The 20,014-nt window shown below is 44.7% G+C and overlaps 1 protein-coding gene and 1 long non-coding RNA gene across 8 annotated transcripts in view; one reads left to right on the top strand and one right to left on the bottom strand.

Annotated features, from left to right (window-relative positions):
- Positions 1 to 354: 354 nt before the first annotated feature.
- LOC142602354 (uncharacterized) lies at positions 355 to 10,457 on the bottom strand. 3 transcript variants are annotated; one of them, XR_012836088.1, is made up of 5 exons: positions 10,333 to 10,457; positions 6,537 to 6,631; positions 5,205 to 5,311; positions 2,799 to 2,880; positions 355 to 434 (listed from the first exon to the last, which is right to left on the bottom strand). It is a non-coding gene; the product is annotated as an uncharacterized LOC142602354 (long non-coding RNA). The 3 variants fall into 3 exon arrangements; XR_012836087.1 differs by lacking the exon at positions 10,333 to 10,457 and adding an exon at positions 9,924 to 10,294; XR_012836089.1 differs by lacking the exon at positions 10,333 to 10,457 and adding an exon at positions 9,924 to 10,294 and having other exon boundaries at positions 361 to 1,812.
- Positions 10,312 to 20,014, top strand: part of MAP3K20 (mitogen-activated protein kinase kinase kinase 20) — a 91,947-nt gene continuing 82,244 nt past the window's right edge. For 2 of the 5 annotated variants that reach the window (XM_075756644.1, XM_075756645.1), the window contains exons 1-2: positions 10,312 to 10,444; positions 17,006 to 17,195. In XM_075756644.1, the coding sequence (XP_075612759.1) occupies positions 17,037 to 17,195 (159 nt within the window). In that variant the 5' untranslated portion in view covers positions 10,312 to 10,444; positions 17,006 to 17,036. Of the gene's footprint in view, positions 10,445 to 10,594; positions 10,737 to 16,465; positions 16,752 to 17,005; positions 17,196 to 20,014 lie in introns of those variants that run through there. The other 3 variants (XM_075756642.1, XM_075756646.1, XM_075756643.1) reach the window with 3 other exon arrangements.

Below are 20,014 nucleotides of genomic sequence, written 5' to 3'. Positions count from 1 at the left end.
GCACCCTTTCCGCTCCGAGGTCAGTTGTGCTAGCCTGAATGCCCTCAGGATGGCTGTACGGCTGCTGGGCAAGTACTGGTGGTGGCCAAGCGTGTACCAAGGGAATAACGACGTTCAAGTGGCAAAAGTTGTCCCTATTGCATTCACACCGGCTCTGCTCTGCGAAGCTGGGTGTCATAAAACCGATTAAGCCTGAAATTAGAAGATGCAACTATTATCTCCTAATTAAGCTTCAGAGATGACCTCATTGATATAGTCTACATTTTGCCTCAGACGCAGAGTTTACTTTTCTTGGCATTGACCAGGACTGTGTGGAGTCAGTGTACACATAAAGATTTATTTTTTTTTATCTATAAAACATAAATTCTGCAAAAGCTGGGAGTCACCAGAGAAGTGCTGACACATAGAACTGCTATCTGCTCAGTACCTGCACCCTGCAAAGGAAAGAATTACACAGTTAAGAAATATTCTGCAGCATGATGAAATAATTTATTTTAACTTTGCTGTCTGACTAGAAGTTCAAGATGATTCAGAGGAAAACCAGCTAATAACATAGAGACAAATTTGTGTCTTATTATTTCAAGTGAGAAATATTTCTTATTTCCATTTGTACTGCTCTATGAATATACTTCGTATGGCTGTTTCAGATACAGAATCTTCCCAGAAGCAAAGTATGCAGTAGAATAAACTACAGGGACACAATTAATTCAAAAGACGTTTTTATCTTTACAATCAATTTATAACATTTGTGAATTCATGATTTTATTTGTTCCAGATTTGTTCCTATGGTTTGGACCTTCATTTATTTCTGTGTTAACTGGTTTATAAAGCTGCCAAGTTTCAGCTTGGCTCTGCACATCAACCGATTCTTCATCCGTTTAGTATGTTTTTATCCCCTTGGTTTATTCTTTTATTCCTTAAAACCTCTAACTGTTTTACTTATTTGTTGCCAAACAGTCTCTATCGTGAAGATATATCCTGGTGATACAAATAGAGATTTTATGGCACCTCCATATCAACAAACGAATGCAGTTTACCTACTCAATGAAACTGGTATCTGGCATTTTTTTAATTTTCCAATAAAGGGTGCTGTGTAAATAACAAATACTGCTATCTCTGTATCTAACTCATTCAAGTAGCTCAGATAGTTGCTATGGTGCTGCTCACAGTCTACATACCTAGAGATTAAATGAATAAAACTACCTTCTGGCTCTGGGATCCATACTGGGCTTCTCTCGCTCCCTGTGTTGACTTTACAACAGGAAGGCAGCTGTTAGTATATTGCTTTTGCTGTATGCAGTCTAAGTGACTGTTGGAATAGTGTGAAGAATGAATAGGAACTTGGGAAACACTGAAATGGCAAAATGCCCATGCTGCCTTCACCCTGTGCTTGCAGCTGCGAGTCACAACTTCGTCTTGCTTCAGTGAAGAGACACCCCTTGCCTGCTGACTTGGGCCGGTCTGTAAGCCTGGGCTTGGATGCTGCGCCAACACAGCCAGGCCAAAGCAGGTCGGGTGATCCCCAGCGCTGCACCGCTCGTGGTCCATGCTGCTGCTTTAGTCGTAGCACTGGGCCTGATTTTGGCCCGCGCCAACTACCACCGTATGAAAGCATCCAGCCATTCTTTGTGGGGGAGCGTGCACTTTGGTCCAGTTCCAGTGGGAAATACGGACAAGCCTGCCCAGCCTGTCTCCATCCCTGCCCTGCAGTACTCCAGCGGGACCCAGGGTGCTTCGCACCTCCATCACACCTGCTTGCGCGAACAGCATAAACGCTGCAGCACAGCTCCCTCCTTATTTCAACACTGCAAACTGAAAACATATAAACCTGCTTAAAATCATGATTATACCCGAGGGTCATGGGTTGTGCAATGCCGATACGGCTGGCCCGTGCTACTTGGCCGCACGCCCCAGAGCCCCGTCCCTGTTTCTTTACTGGCAGAGTCATAGCTGCAGTTTTTAGCTGAGAGGGTGACCAGGAGGCAGTATCCGCGATAAACATCCACTGCTGGGGGCCATGGAGCCGGGATGGCGACATCTTGGGCATTTTGAAAATGTTCTGCATTACAGGGTTCCACTACTGAGGCGGTTTTTTGCTCAAGCAGCAGCACACAGCACAGACACCTCTATTTAGAGCTACAGAGCCTAGAGAGTTGCAGGGTACAGCCCTCCCCTCCCCTGGCACATTTCGCTGTTGTTGCTTTGTTAGGATTTGCTGGTTTTCTCGATGATCAGGCCCAGGGCTGGCCATCCATCGCTAGACAGTGCCAGGGAACAAAGGTTAAATCCAGGGAGGCTGAATTCAACATACCAGCAGGCTACAGCTGTTTGGTAAAGGCAGGATCCACGGTATTTTCCCCAGACATCTCCTTCAAACCTGATCAGCCACAAAGACATGATAGTGTCAGATAAAAGGGTTCAAATGTACTTGCAGGACTCTGCAGATGGAGGATTTGGGTTTTTTCCTCCTAAGGAAAATGCTGTAAAGGCACACAGCCTCTGCAGACCATGTACAAAGAGAGAGACAGAGACAAAAAAAATCCCTCTTTTCAAAGAGACACTAGCAAAACAAGTTTTTAAGTACAAGAAGTTTAAATACAATTTAGAAATCTTACAAAATAAGTTAGGGAGAAATCAAAAGGTTTAACCTGCAGGGGTACCAAAAGAGATAATGAATTTTGCTTAAAAAAAAAAAAAAAAAGAAAAGAAATATTTTAACAAAATGTAACGACAGAAAATTATAAGTCTAAATTGTTAACATAGCTTCTTAGTAAGGTCAACTGCATAATACACAGTACCTTAACCTCTTCCAGCAATTTTTAAACACCACGCAGCTTAAATAGACTACTTCTGAATTCAGTGGTATTTCTTCTGGGAGCTCTGAATGCAAATCAAGAGGTAATAGTGGAAGAAAATTAAAAGATGTGCTATTCTCATTTCATTTTTTGTACTGATAATAAGGAAAGCAGCACAGAGAGTGATATGGCAAAGTGAACCTCTAACTTGAATAGCTTTTCTTTCACCGTTAATCTGAAATGCATTACACCCTGCCTTTTCAAATAATCATAATGTTCTTTACTGTAGCCTGCATTAAAGTTTAGCAGGCACAAGCAGCAGCTGTCACCAGAGGTCACAGTATTAGCAATCAAAGAAAATAATGACCAGATTAAAAAGTTATCATTAAAATTACTACACCAGAAACTTCTATAGGAGCCTATCTTTGCCTGGAGCACAAACAGCCAGCGGAGCCCTGCCTCCAGGGCTGTAGCCGTGACCAGGGAACCCCCGCCACCCTCGGACGTCTCCCTGTAGCAGTGCCGTGGGGCTGGCTGGCCCTCGGTGGGGGTGATGGCCCAGCCAGCCTCGGTGCCCAGAGGGGACCCTAACCCCTCCACCTCTCTCGCGAACAGGCACTGCTGCCCCACACCAACCCCCACAGGACAGGGAGCTCCCTGACACAGCTGGTGGCTAAAACCTCATCTTCAGCTTCTCACCATGGTCAAAGGCTGTGGTCAGCGTGCTATAGGAGCACCTGGGGTACATCCCCCATGAATTTACCTACACACCATCCAGTAACACATAAGACTGGCTCTTACTTCATCTGCCCTGTCCACTGCCTTAGCAATAAAATACAGCTCTCATACAGCACCTAACTAAGGAAATAACTTGTAAATTCATAAAATAATGTAATCCAACCACTGTCTTGCTGGTTTTTGACTCAGGTGATGGAGGGGACTAGGGTAAAAAGGAAGGTTCTTACAATTAAAAGGACAAAACAGACAGCATGTACAGCTACAAAATCTGCCATTTACATCTAATTGCTGAAGGATATTTCACAAAGGGTTCATTTTTAATAGGTTTGGCACTCAAAGGTAATTTCTGAATTCAAAATAAACGCAGAAAGCTACATGAAAATGCATAAAGAATGCATAATTACTGACGCAAATTGGAATATTTTTCTTGGAAACTCCATGTAATAAAAATGTGACACACAGGGGTACTGGTAAGAGGTTGACCTTTATTTCCTGGCCCTAATCCATTTGGGTCAGAGTGACAAAAAGCAAAGCCTTTGTCACATGGCAGGGGTCAGCCAGTCGTGTTTAATTTTTTTCCTCTTTTTGCTTTCAAATGCAAATAAAGCACATTACAATGAAAATAATGATTGTAAATGAATAACTCAATTAAAGGAAATTTACATAAAGATACGTAGGCTAGAGGTGACAGTAGATACTCCAACATCCTAACAGACAATAATCCATTTCTTAATCAACTTCTGTCAATAATCATAAGCTTTCTGCTCTCCATGGTTTCCTCATTATAGCACCACCTCTTGTGTTTTTAAATAGTTCTTTCTTCAGATGCTGTCCGAGCCAGCAAGTGAATCTGCTAGCTGTATTTGCCGACTCTTTGTGGTTTTTCACAGGTGTACGTTATTTCTGCACAGGAGTACCGTCGGCAGCATTGTGGATGTTCTCAGATAACAGGAAGCCAGTGTTGCCTTGGGTTTTCTTTAGATGTCCTCATTCTCAGTAGGACTGACCCTTGAGGGCTGCGGTACTGACAGGTTGCTGCCTAGTGTCTGTTTGAATTCTAGTGTTTCCTTCCATTTGTAATTCCTGCCCTGATGTTTCTCCTGTTCCAGTTGTCTGGCATGTAACTGCTTTGTGATGCTCCTGATCAGTTAGCACCTTTGCCAGAAACTAGTTACAGGTTTGCATAGATTTTATTTTTTTTTCCTCCCTGTCACAACTCGCTGTTGTTAATAGTGTGCTAGCATTTGGGAGGATTGATCACCTTATTTTTGGAAACACAGGCAAAGGTACTGAGATGATATAGCTAAACAGATTTATCTAGAATAAGGGCTTTTCTGTGGCAGTATAATATTATGGACATTTCCTAGTTTTATCTCATCTCTAAATCCAAAGAGAAAAAGATCTGATCTTCAACAGGCAGATTTCTTTCTAATTAATGTACTCTGGACTAAACAAGCAGCAAAAAAGGTAAGCTACTAATACTACGGTATGTCATTAAAAGGAGCTAATATATTCTTTTTAGTCCAAACCAACTCCCTGTCAATGGTGGCCAAAGTTTTCACAATTATAGTGGCTACCTTCACTTCCAAGAAAGGTAAATGTACTAAATAGTTAGATACTACTTAGTTTTAATAAAGAAAATAGTTGGTTTTAATAAAGAAAATAACATACGATGCTTTAAACCAGCTCTGTTGAATGCTCTGTGTTGTCATCTTCCTGTGGTGGTCCTCAGAGGTGGAATTGTGCCTGCCTCTCCCAACTCCCTACGATTGAGCAACCTAGTGGAAAAAAAATTATGAGGGAAATGAAGGGACTGTTGCTTCAGTGGAGCTCACAGTAGTGTGGATGAGAAAACACAAATGGGCATAGCAGCAATAAATTCAGTACAGCTTTAAAACAAAGAAAACAGTGTTAAGCCATATTACATTTTAGAGAAAAAAAGTGCTGAAATTAGAACAACAAATTAAGTCTATTGGACCACAAAATTTAATATAAGAAGGAGTATGAGCTATATATATATATAATTAAAAGTATGTAATGAAATGGTAATTGAGCAGAGTACTGAGGAGTGGATTACAGCTGAGTATAATGATCGGCTAAAAATTGTGGTGCCAGTAAAAGATAAGAAAACCATTCTTGTAAAACAATCAGGAAATTTATTTCTTGTTAATATTTTGCCATCTCATTGCTATCTCATTGTTAATTATATTGACGTTTTTGTAGAAGTTATATGTGCTTTTATACTGCACACACGCCAGATCGAAAGACAAATAGTGTACAAGCTGTAGCCTGCCAGTTCTGAAAACCATTATGCACAAAGCAGATATCTGATCCACATGTAAAACACCCATCACACACAAGCCTTCTCTGCCACATGAATGCCTGTATTTCATCATCCTAGTATGTATTTATATCATTCTGTGCTTAATAATTTTACAATTCATCCATAATTAGTATTTCTAATAACATATATTTACAATTTTATGTTACATATACAATATAGGCACTTTCACAAATTCCTTCTTTTTCTAATACAAAAAACTGATGAGAAAACAACAGCAGAAAAAATACCAGTCATGTGGGTCTAAGAGACGTACGATGGTTTGTACAGGCTCTATCTTTCTTCATTCCCCATGTAAGTTGAAAACTAGCTGTTCACCCCAGCACACCAAAGACCGGGCTGCTGAAGCACACAGGAATCAGCCCTGGCTGCGTGGGCACAGGGGCTGCACACAGCATCAGATGGTCGGTGTCTGCGGGTGCACACTCACCGTGTCATTTGCAGCAGGAAAGGCAGGATTGCCTCTGAGCCAAATCCAAAGGCAATTCCTTAGATTTTCCACTTGCTAGAGCTCGCTGACTCCATCTCTCAGAGAGACTAAATGCAGCAAATTTCAGCAAGCAGTACCACACAAGTTCTCTTTTAGTCATGAAACAAACCCTGCTAGTTATGTTTTGGGGTGTAACCGCAGAGGTGTGTGATTGCAGCATATCTGGACATACCTGCATGAACTTCACACTGGACAGCGCAAGCAAAAATAATGATGCAGGGAGGGTTTTCAGGCGAGCCACTGGTGAACCAGTTCCAGGTCACAAACCTGATGGTACAAATGGCATAAAATTAACGCTACTATATTATAACTGCTATTGTTGCTCAAACTAGCTAGATTAACACTAGTGTATGCCAATGCTACATTTTCTATGGCAATGTGTGTACAACCTTTCATGCTAGTCCATCCCAGGCATGACCCCCACCATGTTTTCTGGCCAATTTTTTAAGCTAGGAATGGAGACATGCCATATCAGCCAGAGAAGCAGAAGTGCTTCAAAGAAACCTCAGTACTAAGCCTGAGCTGAACTCTCAGCCAGTCTTGAAGGAGAATTGAAAAATACAGAGCAGGTGTCCACCTCCAAATTATCTGTGTCTAGAGTTTCACATACAGTTTAAGCTGGCATAAACCTTTGCTACTGCTAAAAAAGCACTTCCACACTCCGTCCCCTCTCAGCTGCTCGTATCAGCCCTTGCTCTCCTTCAGGAAAGCCCTATCCTCTCCTGCCTTTGCTCTGGCACAAGTCTTTGTGCAATTGCCCGATGACATGCATTCAGATCTGGGTGAAAACGGATTGCTTTTCCCTGCAGTAGCTTTGCCTCTGCAGCCCACTTCACCATGCAGCCGTGCAAAAACTGTGCTGGCAGAAGACGAGGTGGGCAGTGCAGCAGCAGGAATGGGGCTCGCCGGGCAGGGAGGGGTGTGACTGCTGCTTTTGGCAGGCAGGATGATTTAAGCCACCTGGACGTACGCATGAAACTATATTTTCCATGTTGAAAGGTGGTAAGACGTCATTGCACACCCAGTGTGGCAATGAGATGTAAAGAGACAATTCATATGAACCCTTTAAACTCTAAAATTGAGTTAAAAGTTGCTACAGCTGCCTTTATCCTTTGCCAATTGTTGTGGCTTAAAATTATTTTTGTTAGCTTTTAAATATTTTCTTTTTCTGCCTGTTCCATATAAATTAAAGAAGCCTGAGATTAGGATTGAGTTCTCCACAGCTAACTTAGAGTTTCTCAGTTTGAATTTGCTGCCTCAAAAAGTAAGTGGAAGCCATATTGCCATGTGTTGGCTGATCGTTTTATACGGTATTATGACCACCCAGGAAACTCCAATTACTCTGGTTTCCGATCTTTTCTAGCTAATTTTTTAGTTCTCATGATAATGGGAAAAACCCTTGAAAATATCTCAAGACTTACTAGCCAGAGGGCAGAAAGAATACAACCCCTCAAATGCACACCTAAAACCTTGTAATAATTCCAGGTTCACGATAGCGTACCACTGGGGTTAGACAGTCCTTACACAAGCTCCTTCACTTTTCCTCTCTTGTCCTCTAATAGAGTAAGTGCAATTATGTGTTTAAACAGTAGCATGTTAACACAGTGCCTGATGCAGCCTCTGCACTCCTATTCCTGGAGTAGGAAATATTAACCACCTCCTCATTTCTCATGCGCTACTGGAATAGTTTATTTCTTTCTGCAACCAGGGCCTAAAGTCAGACTTGATAAATCCCAGCTCTGCAGATACATAGCCCTGGACAAAAAGCCTGGACAAAGCACTGGAGGCAAGAGACCTCTGAATGCAAGCACTCTGCTCTCTGAGGCACATGCCAGTGAATCAAGTGATTTAACATTTAAATAGATTTTAAAATCATTTGACTAATTGGCAATTGCCTCAGACAGGAAGGATAAACATGTTAGTCACAGCATTTAAGAGACTAAGTATGTGGCACCCCTCCTCCAGAGCACAAGTTTCATGTGATTTGCATTTGTTAGTTGTGCTTTCTTTTAAAACCTGGCACCTTTGATTGACTTTGACTGGAGACTTCTCCAGGCTCACCAGCAGATCAGTTCATCATAAAGCACAAGCACTCTCAGATCAGGCAGGCAGCGCTTCAAAGTGCGGGATCCAGGGGAAGCCAGAGCACGCCGACCTCCTTCACTGCTTGTCCTGGCAATGCTGAGCCAGCCAGGTGGGTGGAAGGGGGTCACCAGCGCCTGCTTTTTGCCTTTTGTACCATCTTCATGTACTTGTTGCATCAAGTGCTTAAGATCTTGCTGAACTTTACTCTGGTTAGTTATTATGGCTCAGTGAAATAATAGGTCTTATTTTATGCCCAGAAATGTATACTTGTGCTCTACTGTTTTAACTGTTTTTTACCCTCCCTCATGCCAAAATAACATACCTTGGCGAAAAGCCTCTGATGTTCATGAAATGATTGTATTTGATTCATCAGTAAAGTGTTCTTCTATTATTCACCTCAATACCATCCATCTTAGTGATGTACAATTAATGTGTATGATTCAGTGTGATGCTGCACACCTCTTTGTGATTCATTGTGCTACACAGCTGATTTTTATATGGTAGATCTACACATACACATAACAATAGTCAAATATGAGAGATAACGAGGAGCCAAGATTCTCCAGTGAATGCAAAACCACAGTATACAGACACTGGTAGGTGAGCTGAGGTGTGTGGTGTAAAGCAGTGATGGACATTGAATCTCGCACAATACCAATACAAAACATGTACTGTCACAGCCATGTGATGTATTTGCCTCAGCAGAAAAATTGTTTGCCCCTGAGCCTTTTGAGTCACTTCCTTTAAGTGTGACATCTTATTTTCAATCTGCAAAAAGTTTTCTGCAACAGTAGAGTACCTCAATGCCATTAAAATGTTTGGATAAGGAAGAGTCCATGTGGCTTCAGAGGGTGGAGGGTGGGTTGTCTCTCTATTTTCTTCCTGACCTGGTGTGACCATCCTGAGGGCAGCTGGGAAATATTGACAGGGGACCAAGGGCTTGCACTTGCCAGTCAAGTCCTCCTGTTCTTCCACGTTGCTAAAAGGAGGACTGGCTGTAGTGGCACAACCTTCCCCCTTCCTGCTCCTGGGGAGCTCCTGACCCTCTCACCGACCTACACTGACCACACAGTAGCTTGGCAATCCCAGGCGACACCCAGCCCTTAAAGGACGTTGCTGCTTGTGGTAACACCATCCCAGTGCTGGTGGCACAAGAACAATGAGCATCACCTGGTCATATTTTTAGATAAACTTAGCTATATTGCCTGTCACTGAAGCAGCAATCGAAAGAAGGAACTTGTGCTTCCAAAGCCACAGCCATGGCAGCGCGGCACTGTGCCATGACTCCCTCCATCTGCAATGGCAAGGCTGTGCTTGCAAACTGAAAACACCTGAGCTGACAGGCCCTGCTTGGTCCAGAAGGCTCTTCCTAAATTTGGTGTGGTTAACCAACAAGCAGACGCCCTGCCTCACTTGAAGGCCATCCTCTGGTCAGCCCAAGCCGTCCACGGAGCCAATGCTCTGTCCAGCTCACCTCACGCCAGCCCCACCACAGCAGCCCTCGCTCCAGGCGAGGGGCGCACAGGCCAAGAGGGGCCAGGTGCCTCGTTACTCATCAACTTATCGAAGACGAGGGCGGTGGGCATGCGGCCCTCCTCACCCGCCGCCTTCGTGCACCCTCGGCCGGGGTGGAGAGGCTGGCGGGGGGCTGGGGCCCTGCCGGTACCGGCCGCCTCCTGGCCTGAGGCTGGCCTGACGTCCCACACGCCGCCCGCCCAGCCGCGGCACCTCGCCCCCTATAGGCAGGGGCGGCCGCCCAGCCCGCTCCCCTGAGGCGGCCGGCAGCAGCCTTGCCTCCCCCGCGGGGCTCGGCGCAGAGCGCGGGGTGGCGCCGCTGCGAGGAGGCGCGGGGGCGGCGGCGGCTCCGGCTCCCCGGCACCAACCGGAAGCGCGGGGGACGGAGCGGGAGACGCGGTCGCGCCGGTTCCAGCCTCCCTCGGCGGCTCCGGGATCGGCGCCGCTCGGGTACCGCCAGCCCGGAGTCCCTCGGGGAAGGTGAGGAGAGCGAGGCGCCCCCCGCCACGCCCGGGCTGGGGGCAGCGCTGGGGGCGGTGGCGTGGTCGGTGCGTGTTTCCCTGGGCGGAGGGAGGCGGCGGGCAGCCGGCGGTGCGCAGCGGGGCCGGGCCGTGGGTGTCCCCGCCGGGTTTGACGTTTCCCACTTGCTGAAGCAACTTTGAAAGTCCTTGGAGGGGAGGCGCTCGGCCGTCCCGGCGCACGGCCTGACCTTGCGTCGCCCCGGGGAGCAGCCGCCGGCTGGTCTCGCGGCACCGGCCAACCTCCGCGGGAGGTAGCGGCGCCCACGCGTGGCCGCGGCGGTGGAGCGGGGGTCCTGCGGGCGCCGCTCGGGGCCGGGAGACGGGCCGTGCCTCGGCGGGCAGGGCACGGGGGTGTCCGCCGAGGGGCAGCCAAGAGGGCGGTGAGCAGCGGTGGTGCGGGACGGCCCCACGCGGAAAGGTGCTGCCTGTTGTCTTCCGTGGGGGCTGGCCGCGGGACGTGGGCAGCCGGCGTCTGGCCGGGGCCGCTACCGTCACCCACCCCTCTGCTCCTCAGTCGGTTTCAGATGTGTTCACTTCATGTGCACCTGCCGCATTTTTCTGTTGTTTTGGGCATAAAATCCCTGAGGTTGGGCTTTCAGGTGTGACTTTGCTTCCTCTCCGTTTTTTCCTTTTCTCCCTCATTTTTTAAGTGGACAGGCATTCCTTTTTTTTTTTTTTTTCCCTGTGTTTGCTCAAGTTAGTTCCTTTCCACCAGTATGCCTTTTTTTTAGCGTGCACGTGTGCGAGCCATCCATTACCCCTCTATCCAGCGTGCTTTGCTGTGAGTTTTAGTGACAGAGCCATCGGGAAAGCCATGGATCATTACTCTTTCTACATTCCACAAGCAGAAATAATTTGAAAGCACTGGATTAACTGGGTCACTGCCTGAAAACATCATAGCTTTCCACCGGAGGCATGTGGTTAGATGTTTTCAGGGTAAAGCCCTGAAATTGTCAGTCTTCAGAAGCCGCCTTGTTTTATCTATCAGTAGTGTGCTTTGCATACCAGCGGCATTGTGTGAATAATGGTAACCCTGGAGAGCCCGGCTGGCTGACGGAGGAGAAGGCAGAAACGCTGGCAAAACTGAGGCCTGAACCCTGCGGTCGTGCCTGTGCAAGGACCGGGCGGCTCTACGGGCCAGGGTGCAGGTTTAGCTGCCTTGTCTTTCTTGCGTGTTGTTGCGTGCGTACTCCTGGCCGACATCACTGATGAGGTATAATGTATGCAAAGTGAGCAGTTTAGGGTTTCTCTGAAATAAAATGTTTTCTATTTAAAGTGAAGCTTTTAAACTCTTCCGTCTCTGCCATTGATACAGCTTGGGTCGAAAACAGTTTTTTTTCTGAAGTACTCAAACTGTTTAGGCTGAGTTGAGCTCTTTTTCCGTAGCACTGATGGTTATATAAATTCATATAAAATTAGAAATGTTATTAATGGAAGTTATGCAGAATTCTTAGGCTGTGACAAAGGACAGGCTCAGATGTTTTTGCTTCTGTAACTAAGGTAGGCAGAGCCATGCCCCCAGTCTCACTGTCTGCAGGGCTGCTGCTCAGTCTGATTAAGAAAGTTGAGGAATTGTAGGGGTTGTTGACTTTATTTTAACTTATTGGGAGATTAGAAGCTTAGAATCTATTTAATTTGGAGTTGTGCTTGGAGTTTGTTTGCACCTTATCCATCAGCACTTCATGATATGATTAAAGGATCTTTTATTTATAAAAACTTCTTTCTGCAGTATCTCTCATAGCTCGCTATTGCTGAAACTCCTCTTCTGTTTTCTGTTGAGACAAGACAGTGGTTAACCATGTTTTGGCATTTGAGGGTGGTTTTTTTGTTGGGATTTTTATGTTTTGTTTTGGGTTTTTTTGGTTGTTTTTTTTTTAAAGGCTAAATAAATGTGCTGCTGCAAAATCCAGGTTGATATGCTCAAGGACTGTAGGCCATGTTGGATACAAAGGATGATTTGGGTCTAAAAATGGATGGTCAAAGATCCTGAAAGCAAATGGGCTGTTTTGCCAAATAAGGAAACTTGGCACATTCTGCTGTGTATTTTAAGATAGCACAAGTGTAGTATGCTACTACTTTATTGGCAATACGTTGGCAGCACGCCTTCCTGAAAGAAGCACTGAATCCTGCTTCGTGGAACCACACAGTGAAGTGAGGGCACCGAGTTGTGTGGCTGTTCCCTTTAATAAATTAGAAAGGCTTTTCCTGAAATAACTGAATATTTAAGCAGCATCAGGTACACATGCAAGATGAGGGATGCAATTTCCAGTTCTGCAGCCACGCACTAAGCAAAATATGAGTTGCAGTTACTGTGCAGTTTATGCTAAATTCTTTCCTGCCTCTAACTTGTAAGTCGCTCAGTGGAAGCTCTTCATATTCCGGGAGCAGTAGCTGAATGACAAATAGTAGAGGCTTCTGGCTTGTACGTGGAATAAAGCAGAGAGTTGGGCATGGCAGCACTTCTCCTGCGGCACAGGCTGTTTTTGGGGAGCTGGGAGGTACGAGTGAGTGCGTCGGGTTCTTCCAGTGTCGCTGTGCTAGGATGCAGGGCAGCCTGCAGCGGGGTCGGTTTGCGCCTTGGGGATTCCCTCTTGGGAGAGTTTGGAGGGAGCAGCAGGCGTGGGACTCCAGCAGGGTCCTGGAGAGGGACCCCTGTGCTGGTTACTCCCCAAAAATGCTGTAATGACAACAAGCCAGCGATGGCGGATGGTTTCCTACACCGAGCGCTTACTACTGTACTGAACTGAGCTTGTGCCTTAATAGCTTGCTGTAAAGTGACTCTGCATAATAGAGCCTGACATGTTAAATAATAACCTACCATATTAAATACTACCAAATAATGCTCAGATCTGGGTTTTTTTGGTATGAAATGAACAGCTTCTAACAGCATGTTCAAGTAAGTTGTTACAAGAAAAAAAAACCCACGCAGGAGAAGATGGAGATGTTCTTGCGTGATTACAAGATCATGTTAACTATTAGAAATAAAACAGAAGGAGAAGGTCATCGTTGTCGTTGTCCCAAGATCCCATAGGAATAATTGAAATAACGAGCAATTGAATTACTTCTTCAAATACCTGTCATTGACTGTTTCTGAACTGTCACATTTTCATTTCATTGACAACAAGCATCAAAGTTAGTCAACGTAGCGTTCCCCACTCCTACACGATGGCAGTGGTTAAACACGCAGAACTGTGTTGGAGGGGAAGGATGGTGCTGATGCCAAACCTTCGTTATGCTGCGTGCGGGGGAATTGCCGTAAAGTCCCTGGCCCTGAGCCTGGAGACCCTGGTGCAGAGGACCGCTTTCCTGACTGCAGAGGTGTAAGATGCAAAGAAGTGCCGCATGTCGTTGGAATGATGCACTTGTTTCGGATGCATGTGTAAGACTATGCAGTTTAATGAAATACCTGATTATTTTTTTTTCTTAACCAACGTTATAAACTGAGATTGTTAAGTATCTTTTAAAACAGGATGACAAGTTAATAACTGTGTGTGGATTTGTCACATGCAGTTGTTACTCTAAACAGTTGTTTTCTCAAACGTAACAAAGGGATTGATCTGTCTAATTGAGGATTAACTACCTTGCATCTGAAAACACGGAGTAATATTTAAACAGGTCTGTTCTTTCATTGAGAAGGAAAAAACTGTATACCTAACCTAAGCTGTCATTAATTATAGATCTCTAAATCAAGAGTGTCCCATGTAAATCTCCTCTGCTTTCTCTGGAAAAAAAAACATCTGGAAGAACCTGATACAATCAATGAATCATTCTTTAAATGGTATTACTTTATTGTATGATGATGCCTATAGCATCTGCAACTGATTGACTGCTGAAGATAAATTCGAAATTGGGAAAGCATTAAAGAATGAACAGTAGCTTCTGCAGATTCTTGTGTGCTGGGCACTACATTGCGATTGCATAAATGTTTAGGTAAAGTTTTAAGCAGCAAGGAGGACACATCAGAAAAGCACTCGTATTTATCAAGTGTCTGCTGTGCATGTTGTACCATCTTGAGGCCTGTTTTCTGTGAAATCTTGGAATAACATCTTGTTCTATTCAGCGTAACTTTCAGAAGTCGAATCATTTACTTGTTTATATGGATGATTTGGTTCTTCTGGGTGAACAGTAATTTAAAATAATTTGACAGCTCTTCAGAACTATTGAATTCAGATAGTGAAGGCCAGAAATATTTGTTTCCTGTGATGTATTTTTCTTTTCCCTTGGTTTTCTGTTCCTTCTGCTATCCCAAAGGCAACCATCTGTTATCAGCTGTTCACACTTTCCTGTTAAATTTATGGTCCAGTTGGTGCCTATGCTTTTGCCTGTGAGTAACATTACTCTTCTGAATAATTCTGTTGTCAGTAAGGAGATTATTCATTGGATCATAATTATCAATGTGCATAAACATGTGCAGGGCTGTGGCCTTAAACTGTGAGGTCTCTGGGTTGGGAAGCTGACCCATTTTATTTGTCTATCGAGTGTCACATATGCTTGAGACACCATGTACACAGCGTTAACTTGGAGCAAGTGCTGGAGTACACGAGGCAAATGAGCTTTTGTTGCTGAAGACCTGCTAATTAAGCAGCACTGGCAAAGATGGAAAAAGTTAAAACTGGCTTCGCTACCCTCCTGATTTGCTGGACTGACCAATTTCCTTTCCTCTGAGCTTTGTCCAAAGAAAATGCGTGCAGGGCAATGCAAAAGATGACTCTGAGATGGCAGGAAATCTAACAACAACGGCGACAAGGTTCAAACAAGAACAAAAGGTCAGCAGAAGAGTTCAGGCACTTATATCGGGGAAGGAGCCGGCAGGGTACTGGATGAATGGACTTTATTTCACATCCCACAGTTTACCCCTGCTCTGACTCGCAGAGCTGGGGAAAGAGCATTTGTGTTCCCTCACCAGAGCTTTGCAGGCTGTCTGTCAGCGAAAGGTGTGCTTGAAGCCTGCTCCCTCCTAAATGCGATGTCTTCTGTAAACATAGATAAGTTGTCATGGTCTGGTCAGCGCTTGCCTTTACCACCCGTACAGGTGGTAAAGAGATGCAAAATGAAGCAGGCGGTTTCAGAAAGGGCTATATGTCATCTTATGCAGTATGTAGAAAAAATGTTGGTATCTTCATCTCTCATTTGGGGAATAGCTGCAACCAAATAATGCCAGAAATTTCTGGTCAAATGATATCTCAACATTTTTATCAGATTAGCCGCACAATCAGGAGAGCCGGGGGGAAGTTATGTCTGTTTGCTACAGAAGGGACTGGGATGAAAGAGGTTTGGCAGTCGGCAGTGATAGGTGTATTACAGGTGCGTTTCCCAGCCACGGACAACACAACGTGTGCATTCCATCTCAAAAAGCCCTATGGAATGAAGGCCCCCAGAAGACACAGTATGTTTTGGTACTATAGTTAGACCAGTATAATTGGAGGTGTAATTTTCACCAGCAACCCAAAATCTCTGTGTCTTTGGTTTTTTGGCTTTTTCCAAACTTACCCCTTTCATTTTGTGCTGATAAATTTACTTTCATTAATTGCAAATAAAGTAACTTTTGCTGGTAATTAAAACTATTTTGTCTAAACTGGTACATCTGAAATGATCCCACAGCTGGCTTGCACATACTTCTGGAGGATGCTATGTCCTGCAGTCCACTAAGGACCAGAGGTGTCCTGATCTTACACCATCCAATAAAAAAGAAACTTAAGATTAGTTATTTTTCATGCATTTAGGTGATAATGTTTCTTGAAATTCACTACAGTCATAAGCTTTATCACTGTGAAATCTCCAAGAAGGACATTCTGTTCCACTGGCAGCAGACACAGGATCATCTCTTGAAACTGCCAACACCAACCTTGGCACAGGCTGCAGAATTTCACATATTGTAACGCAGATGAATTACGGTGTACTTGTGCTTTGTTATAACACGCAAACAGAACTGAGTCACTCAGGAAGAGACTTTTGCCATGGCCAGGTTTTTCCACATCCTTGCGCGAAGCACTCCTACCTCGCCCCGAGCGCCGGCAGCGCGCGTGGTGCATGCCGAGGCGCTGCTGCCTGCCTGCCAGCCGGAGGGCTGCCTGCCCGGCCAGGGCGGCGTGCGCCTCGTGCACAGCCATCGCGGCGGGAGAGTTGGCGTGCTTGGCATGCCTGAGCTCCTAGGCAAGCTCGGAGTGGAGAGCACGCTTCCCGTCCATCGGTGCTCTTTGCTTGCGTCGGGGAAGGCAGTGACACGCCTGCCTTTTGCAGAGCCACTTCCAAGGTGTTTGGGAAACGTCAGTATTGCTCTGAAGAATAATTTTAGTAATTTCTGTCTCCTAGTTGCTCATAATAGCTTGTGCAAATTATGCAAACACTTGCACGGCCTGTTGGAGTGCGAGTTCTCAGGCTCTTTTCCTCCTGTGCCCCACGGATTTTACTGTAGTGTGTTTATGGCAACTGCTTCTGGTTTTGGGGCGGCTGAGCATGGGTAAGAAAGTCCATAAAGCCATGGAGAGTATGTGTTAATGAAAGTTTTTTCTCTTCACAGGTTTTGCTGTGGTATATTTTGTCATTATGAGATGTCGTCTACCAGTGCTTCATTTGTGCAAATTCGATTTGATGACTTGCAGTTTTTTGAGAACTGCGGTGGAGGGAGTTTCGGGAGTGTCTACCGAGCCCGATGGATTTCTCAGGACAAGGAAGTGGCTGTAAAGAAGCTGCTCAAAATAGAAAAAGAGGTAAGAGTTTACTTTTCATTCACTCTGTCTGCTGTGAAACAAGGACAGAAATTCTTTTCTAATGTCTTCCATCCTCTAGCTCATTGAGGCAAACTAACTTGGGCTTTTTGTTTGCCTAATTACAGAACCCCCTAACTGGATGATGTTACAATAAAGACATACTGAGGGGATCCCAGCCAAGGGTGTCTCTGATTTAAAGCATTATTAGTTTACTGTTTACTGTCCTCCCCCACTTTTCTTGTTTAGCAGCTCCTCTTTGCCCTGGCCCTGAGGAGGAGGAGAGCTAGCTGCACCTGTGGAGCTAGTAATTCCCCTTTGATACCACTGGGATGTTGCTAGATAGGAAGAGGTAGTGTTCACTGTCTCTGCGTGCTTCTGCTTTCTCCTCTTTACATCTGGTCTCTTAAGAGCTGTTGTTTACATCTGTATGTTCATTATAGGCTTAGTGCGTGTTGCTCGGTGTTGTCTCTTCCCTACCTGCTGCAGGTTTTGATCCTGGGTCTCCACTAGCTCTGAGTTAGTCATAGCTGCGCTTCATCTTGGTCTCACCTTGCTGCGAGGTTTAAGCCTAAACCGTTCTGCCACTCGCCTGCCCTTGTGGCATCCTGTGCACCTGGAAAGGCAGACAGGTCCTTGGCAATCCTGTGGGAAAAGGCAGAATTAACTTACTGCACCTGTACCGACTATAGTTGGTTTGAGTTTTTTGTTTGTTTGGTGTTTTTTTTTTTTTTAAAGATTTTTAGTTTACCTAAGTTTACCCTCAGCTTTGTACAGTCCCAGCAGAGACACAGTGTGTGGTTGTCCCAGTGCTCCAGTCTGCCTGTTGGTCACCACTGCTGATGCAGCAGTGAGGACACACCAGTGTAGTGATGGACAGCACAGTTACTGGACCGCTGTTCCAGCATGACTATATCTAACTTGTATACAATATCCTCAGAGTATTTTTAGGAAGATAGTTATAAGCTGGAGGACAGCAGAGCAGCGCTAGGGATAATATGCTTAGTAAATAATCAGACATCAAAGTTCATTCATGGCTGCAGCAACCAAGTTAGTGTGATTACGTCATGCTCAGTGATGTGATAAGCATGTTTGATCATGATTAAGCAAGTTGCTGTCTAAAACACTGTGGAAGGATCTTACTGTTTTTCCAGGATGGTGGGAGATGTACACCTTCTGTCCAATGTCAGTTTGTACTGTTCTCTTTATTTCTACTATTTGTTAGTATCAGAAGATACACAAAGGCAAGTAAAATCGGTGCTGTGCAGTATTAGTAAGGTGCTCCTTAAAAATCAACTGGCTGGCAGATCTCTGTAGCGGTCAGTGTGTTTGAATAGGTCTGTTTCTGGTGGAATTATGCAGGAGTCTGTGCTAGACCTATTGCTAGGCGCTTCAAGCATTTTTGAAAGAAAATTTAAAAACAATATTGCTACGTCTTGTAATGACATAAACCTTAGTGGAATGGGAAATGATGGGGAAGGTAGGACAGTCGTATGAATTGCTTGACATAATGGGACCATTCATCAAAAATATTTTTTTTTTAAAACAGTCAAATACAATCTTCAGCTTGTAATAACAAGGAACACCGGTTGCACACTAGGAAAAGGAAACTGTATGCTGGAAAGAATTTGGTATAATTTAAGTGTTTATTTAGGGATTTAATGAAGGCATGCAACTCATTAAGAGCTGCTATCATGGTGCTGTTAGGCAAATTAGGTTAATGCCCTTGCATATCCAAATGATGATTGAATCATTTGCAAGAACCAGGGGTGCTTTATCTTGGTATGTGGCACTGGGGAAATGGGTGTTAGGTTAGTAGGTGCAGACCCCGTTCTGTTGTGTTTAAAAGAATGTAAATGAACTGGAGGGGCAGCCCAAGGGGGAACTGCAAAACACACTCAAAGAGTGGAAAGTAGGGGGGCTCTGGGGGTGTGTGTCAGAAGGGGGCAATGGACATCATCCATCAGGATGAGTTGACAGAGGGGGTGCAAGTGCCTTCCAGCACAAAACTCTTTTATTTTCCATCAGACTGGTCATCATTTGCAGCTTAAACTAACAAGACAGGTTATAGTTGGGAGTGGCTTGGTGTGGGCGCACCTTCTCTTGAAAGTTTTCTGGGGAGGCAGCAGAGAGGCAAGCGGTGGTGCCTTAAATAAATCTAGCAAGTTTTGCCAGAACTTGTCTGTCAAAAACCCAAGAGAATTAAAAAATAATAGCTTGTTTACAAAAATTGCATTTTCATATGGAGAAAATGTTGGGCTCATTTAATCTAGTGCAAAAAGTTATTACAAGAACTAATGGTTGCAATCTGAAGCCAGACAAATTAGAATGGGAAATAAAGCACAAATTATAAGGAGTGAGGATGAGTAACGCTTGGAGCAGACTACAGAGGGAAGGAGCAAAGATGGAGAATCCTTTCCATCTCTTCATGCCTTCGCATTGAGATGTCTTTTTGGACAATTGTTTTTGTCAAGTTGTTGAGCTCAACGCAAGAGCAGCTTGCTGAAGTATAGTGGCCTGGGATACACTGGAGGCCAGCCTCGGTGGCCTAGAGGTCTCTTCTGATCCTAATAGCTGTCAGCCTGTTTACATACGTAGTATGCAGTATGTTTATCTGCAGTGATGACAATAATGAACACTTGTGACTGAACTGTGCTGAAAGTCGTGGCAGGTCAATGGCTTTTCTGATAGCAACAGAAAAATAACTTGCCGCAACTGTAATGTATCTGTGCTTAGCAGATATTTGGATGGTTTGCGTTTAGTCCAGAAAACTAATTGTTACCCTTTTCTGGTTTATTTGAAAGGAAGTGTCCTTTTAACTT

The sequence above is a fragment of the Balearica regulorum genome, chromosome 6, assembly GCF_011004875.1.
Source record: "Balearica regulorum gibbericeps isolate bBalReg1 chromosome 6, bBalReg1.pri, whole genome shotgun sequence".
Taxonomy (NCBI): domain Eukaryota; kingdom Metazoa; phylum Chordata; class Aves; order Gruiformes; family Gruidae; genus Balearica; species Balearica regulorum.
This window is presented reverse-complemented; position numbering and strand designations above follow the sequence as displayed.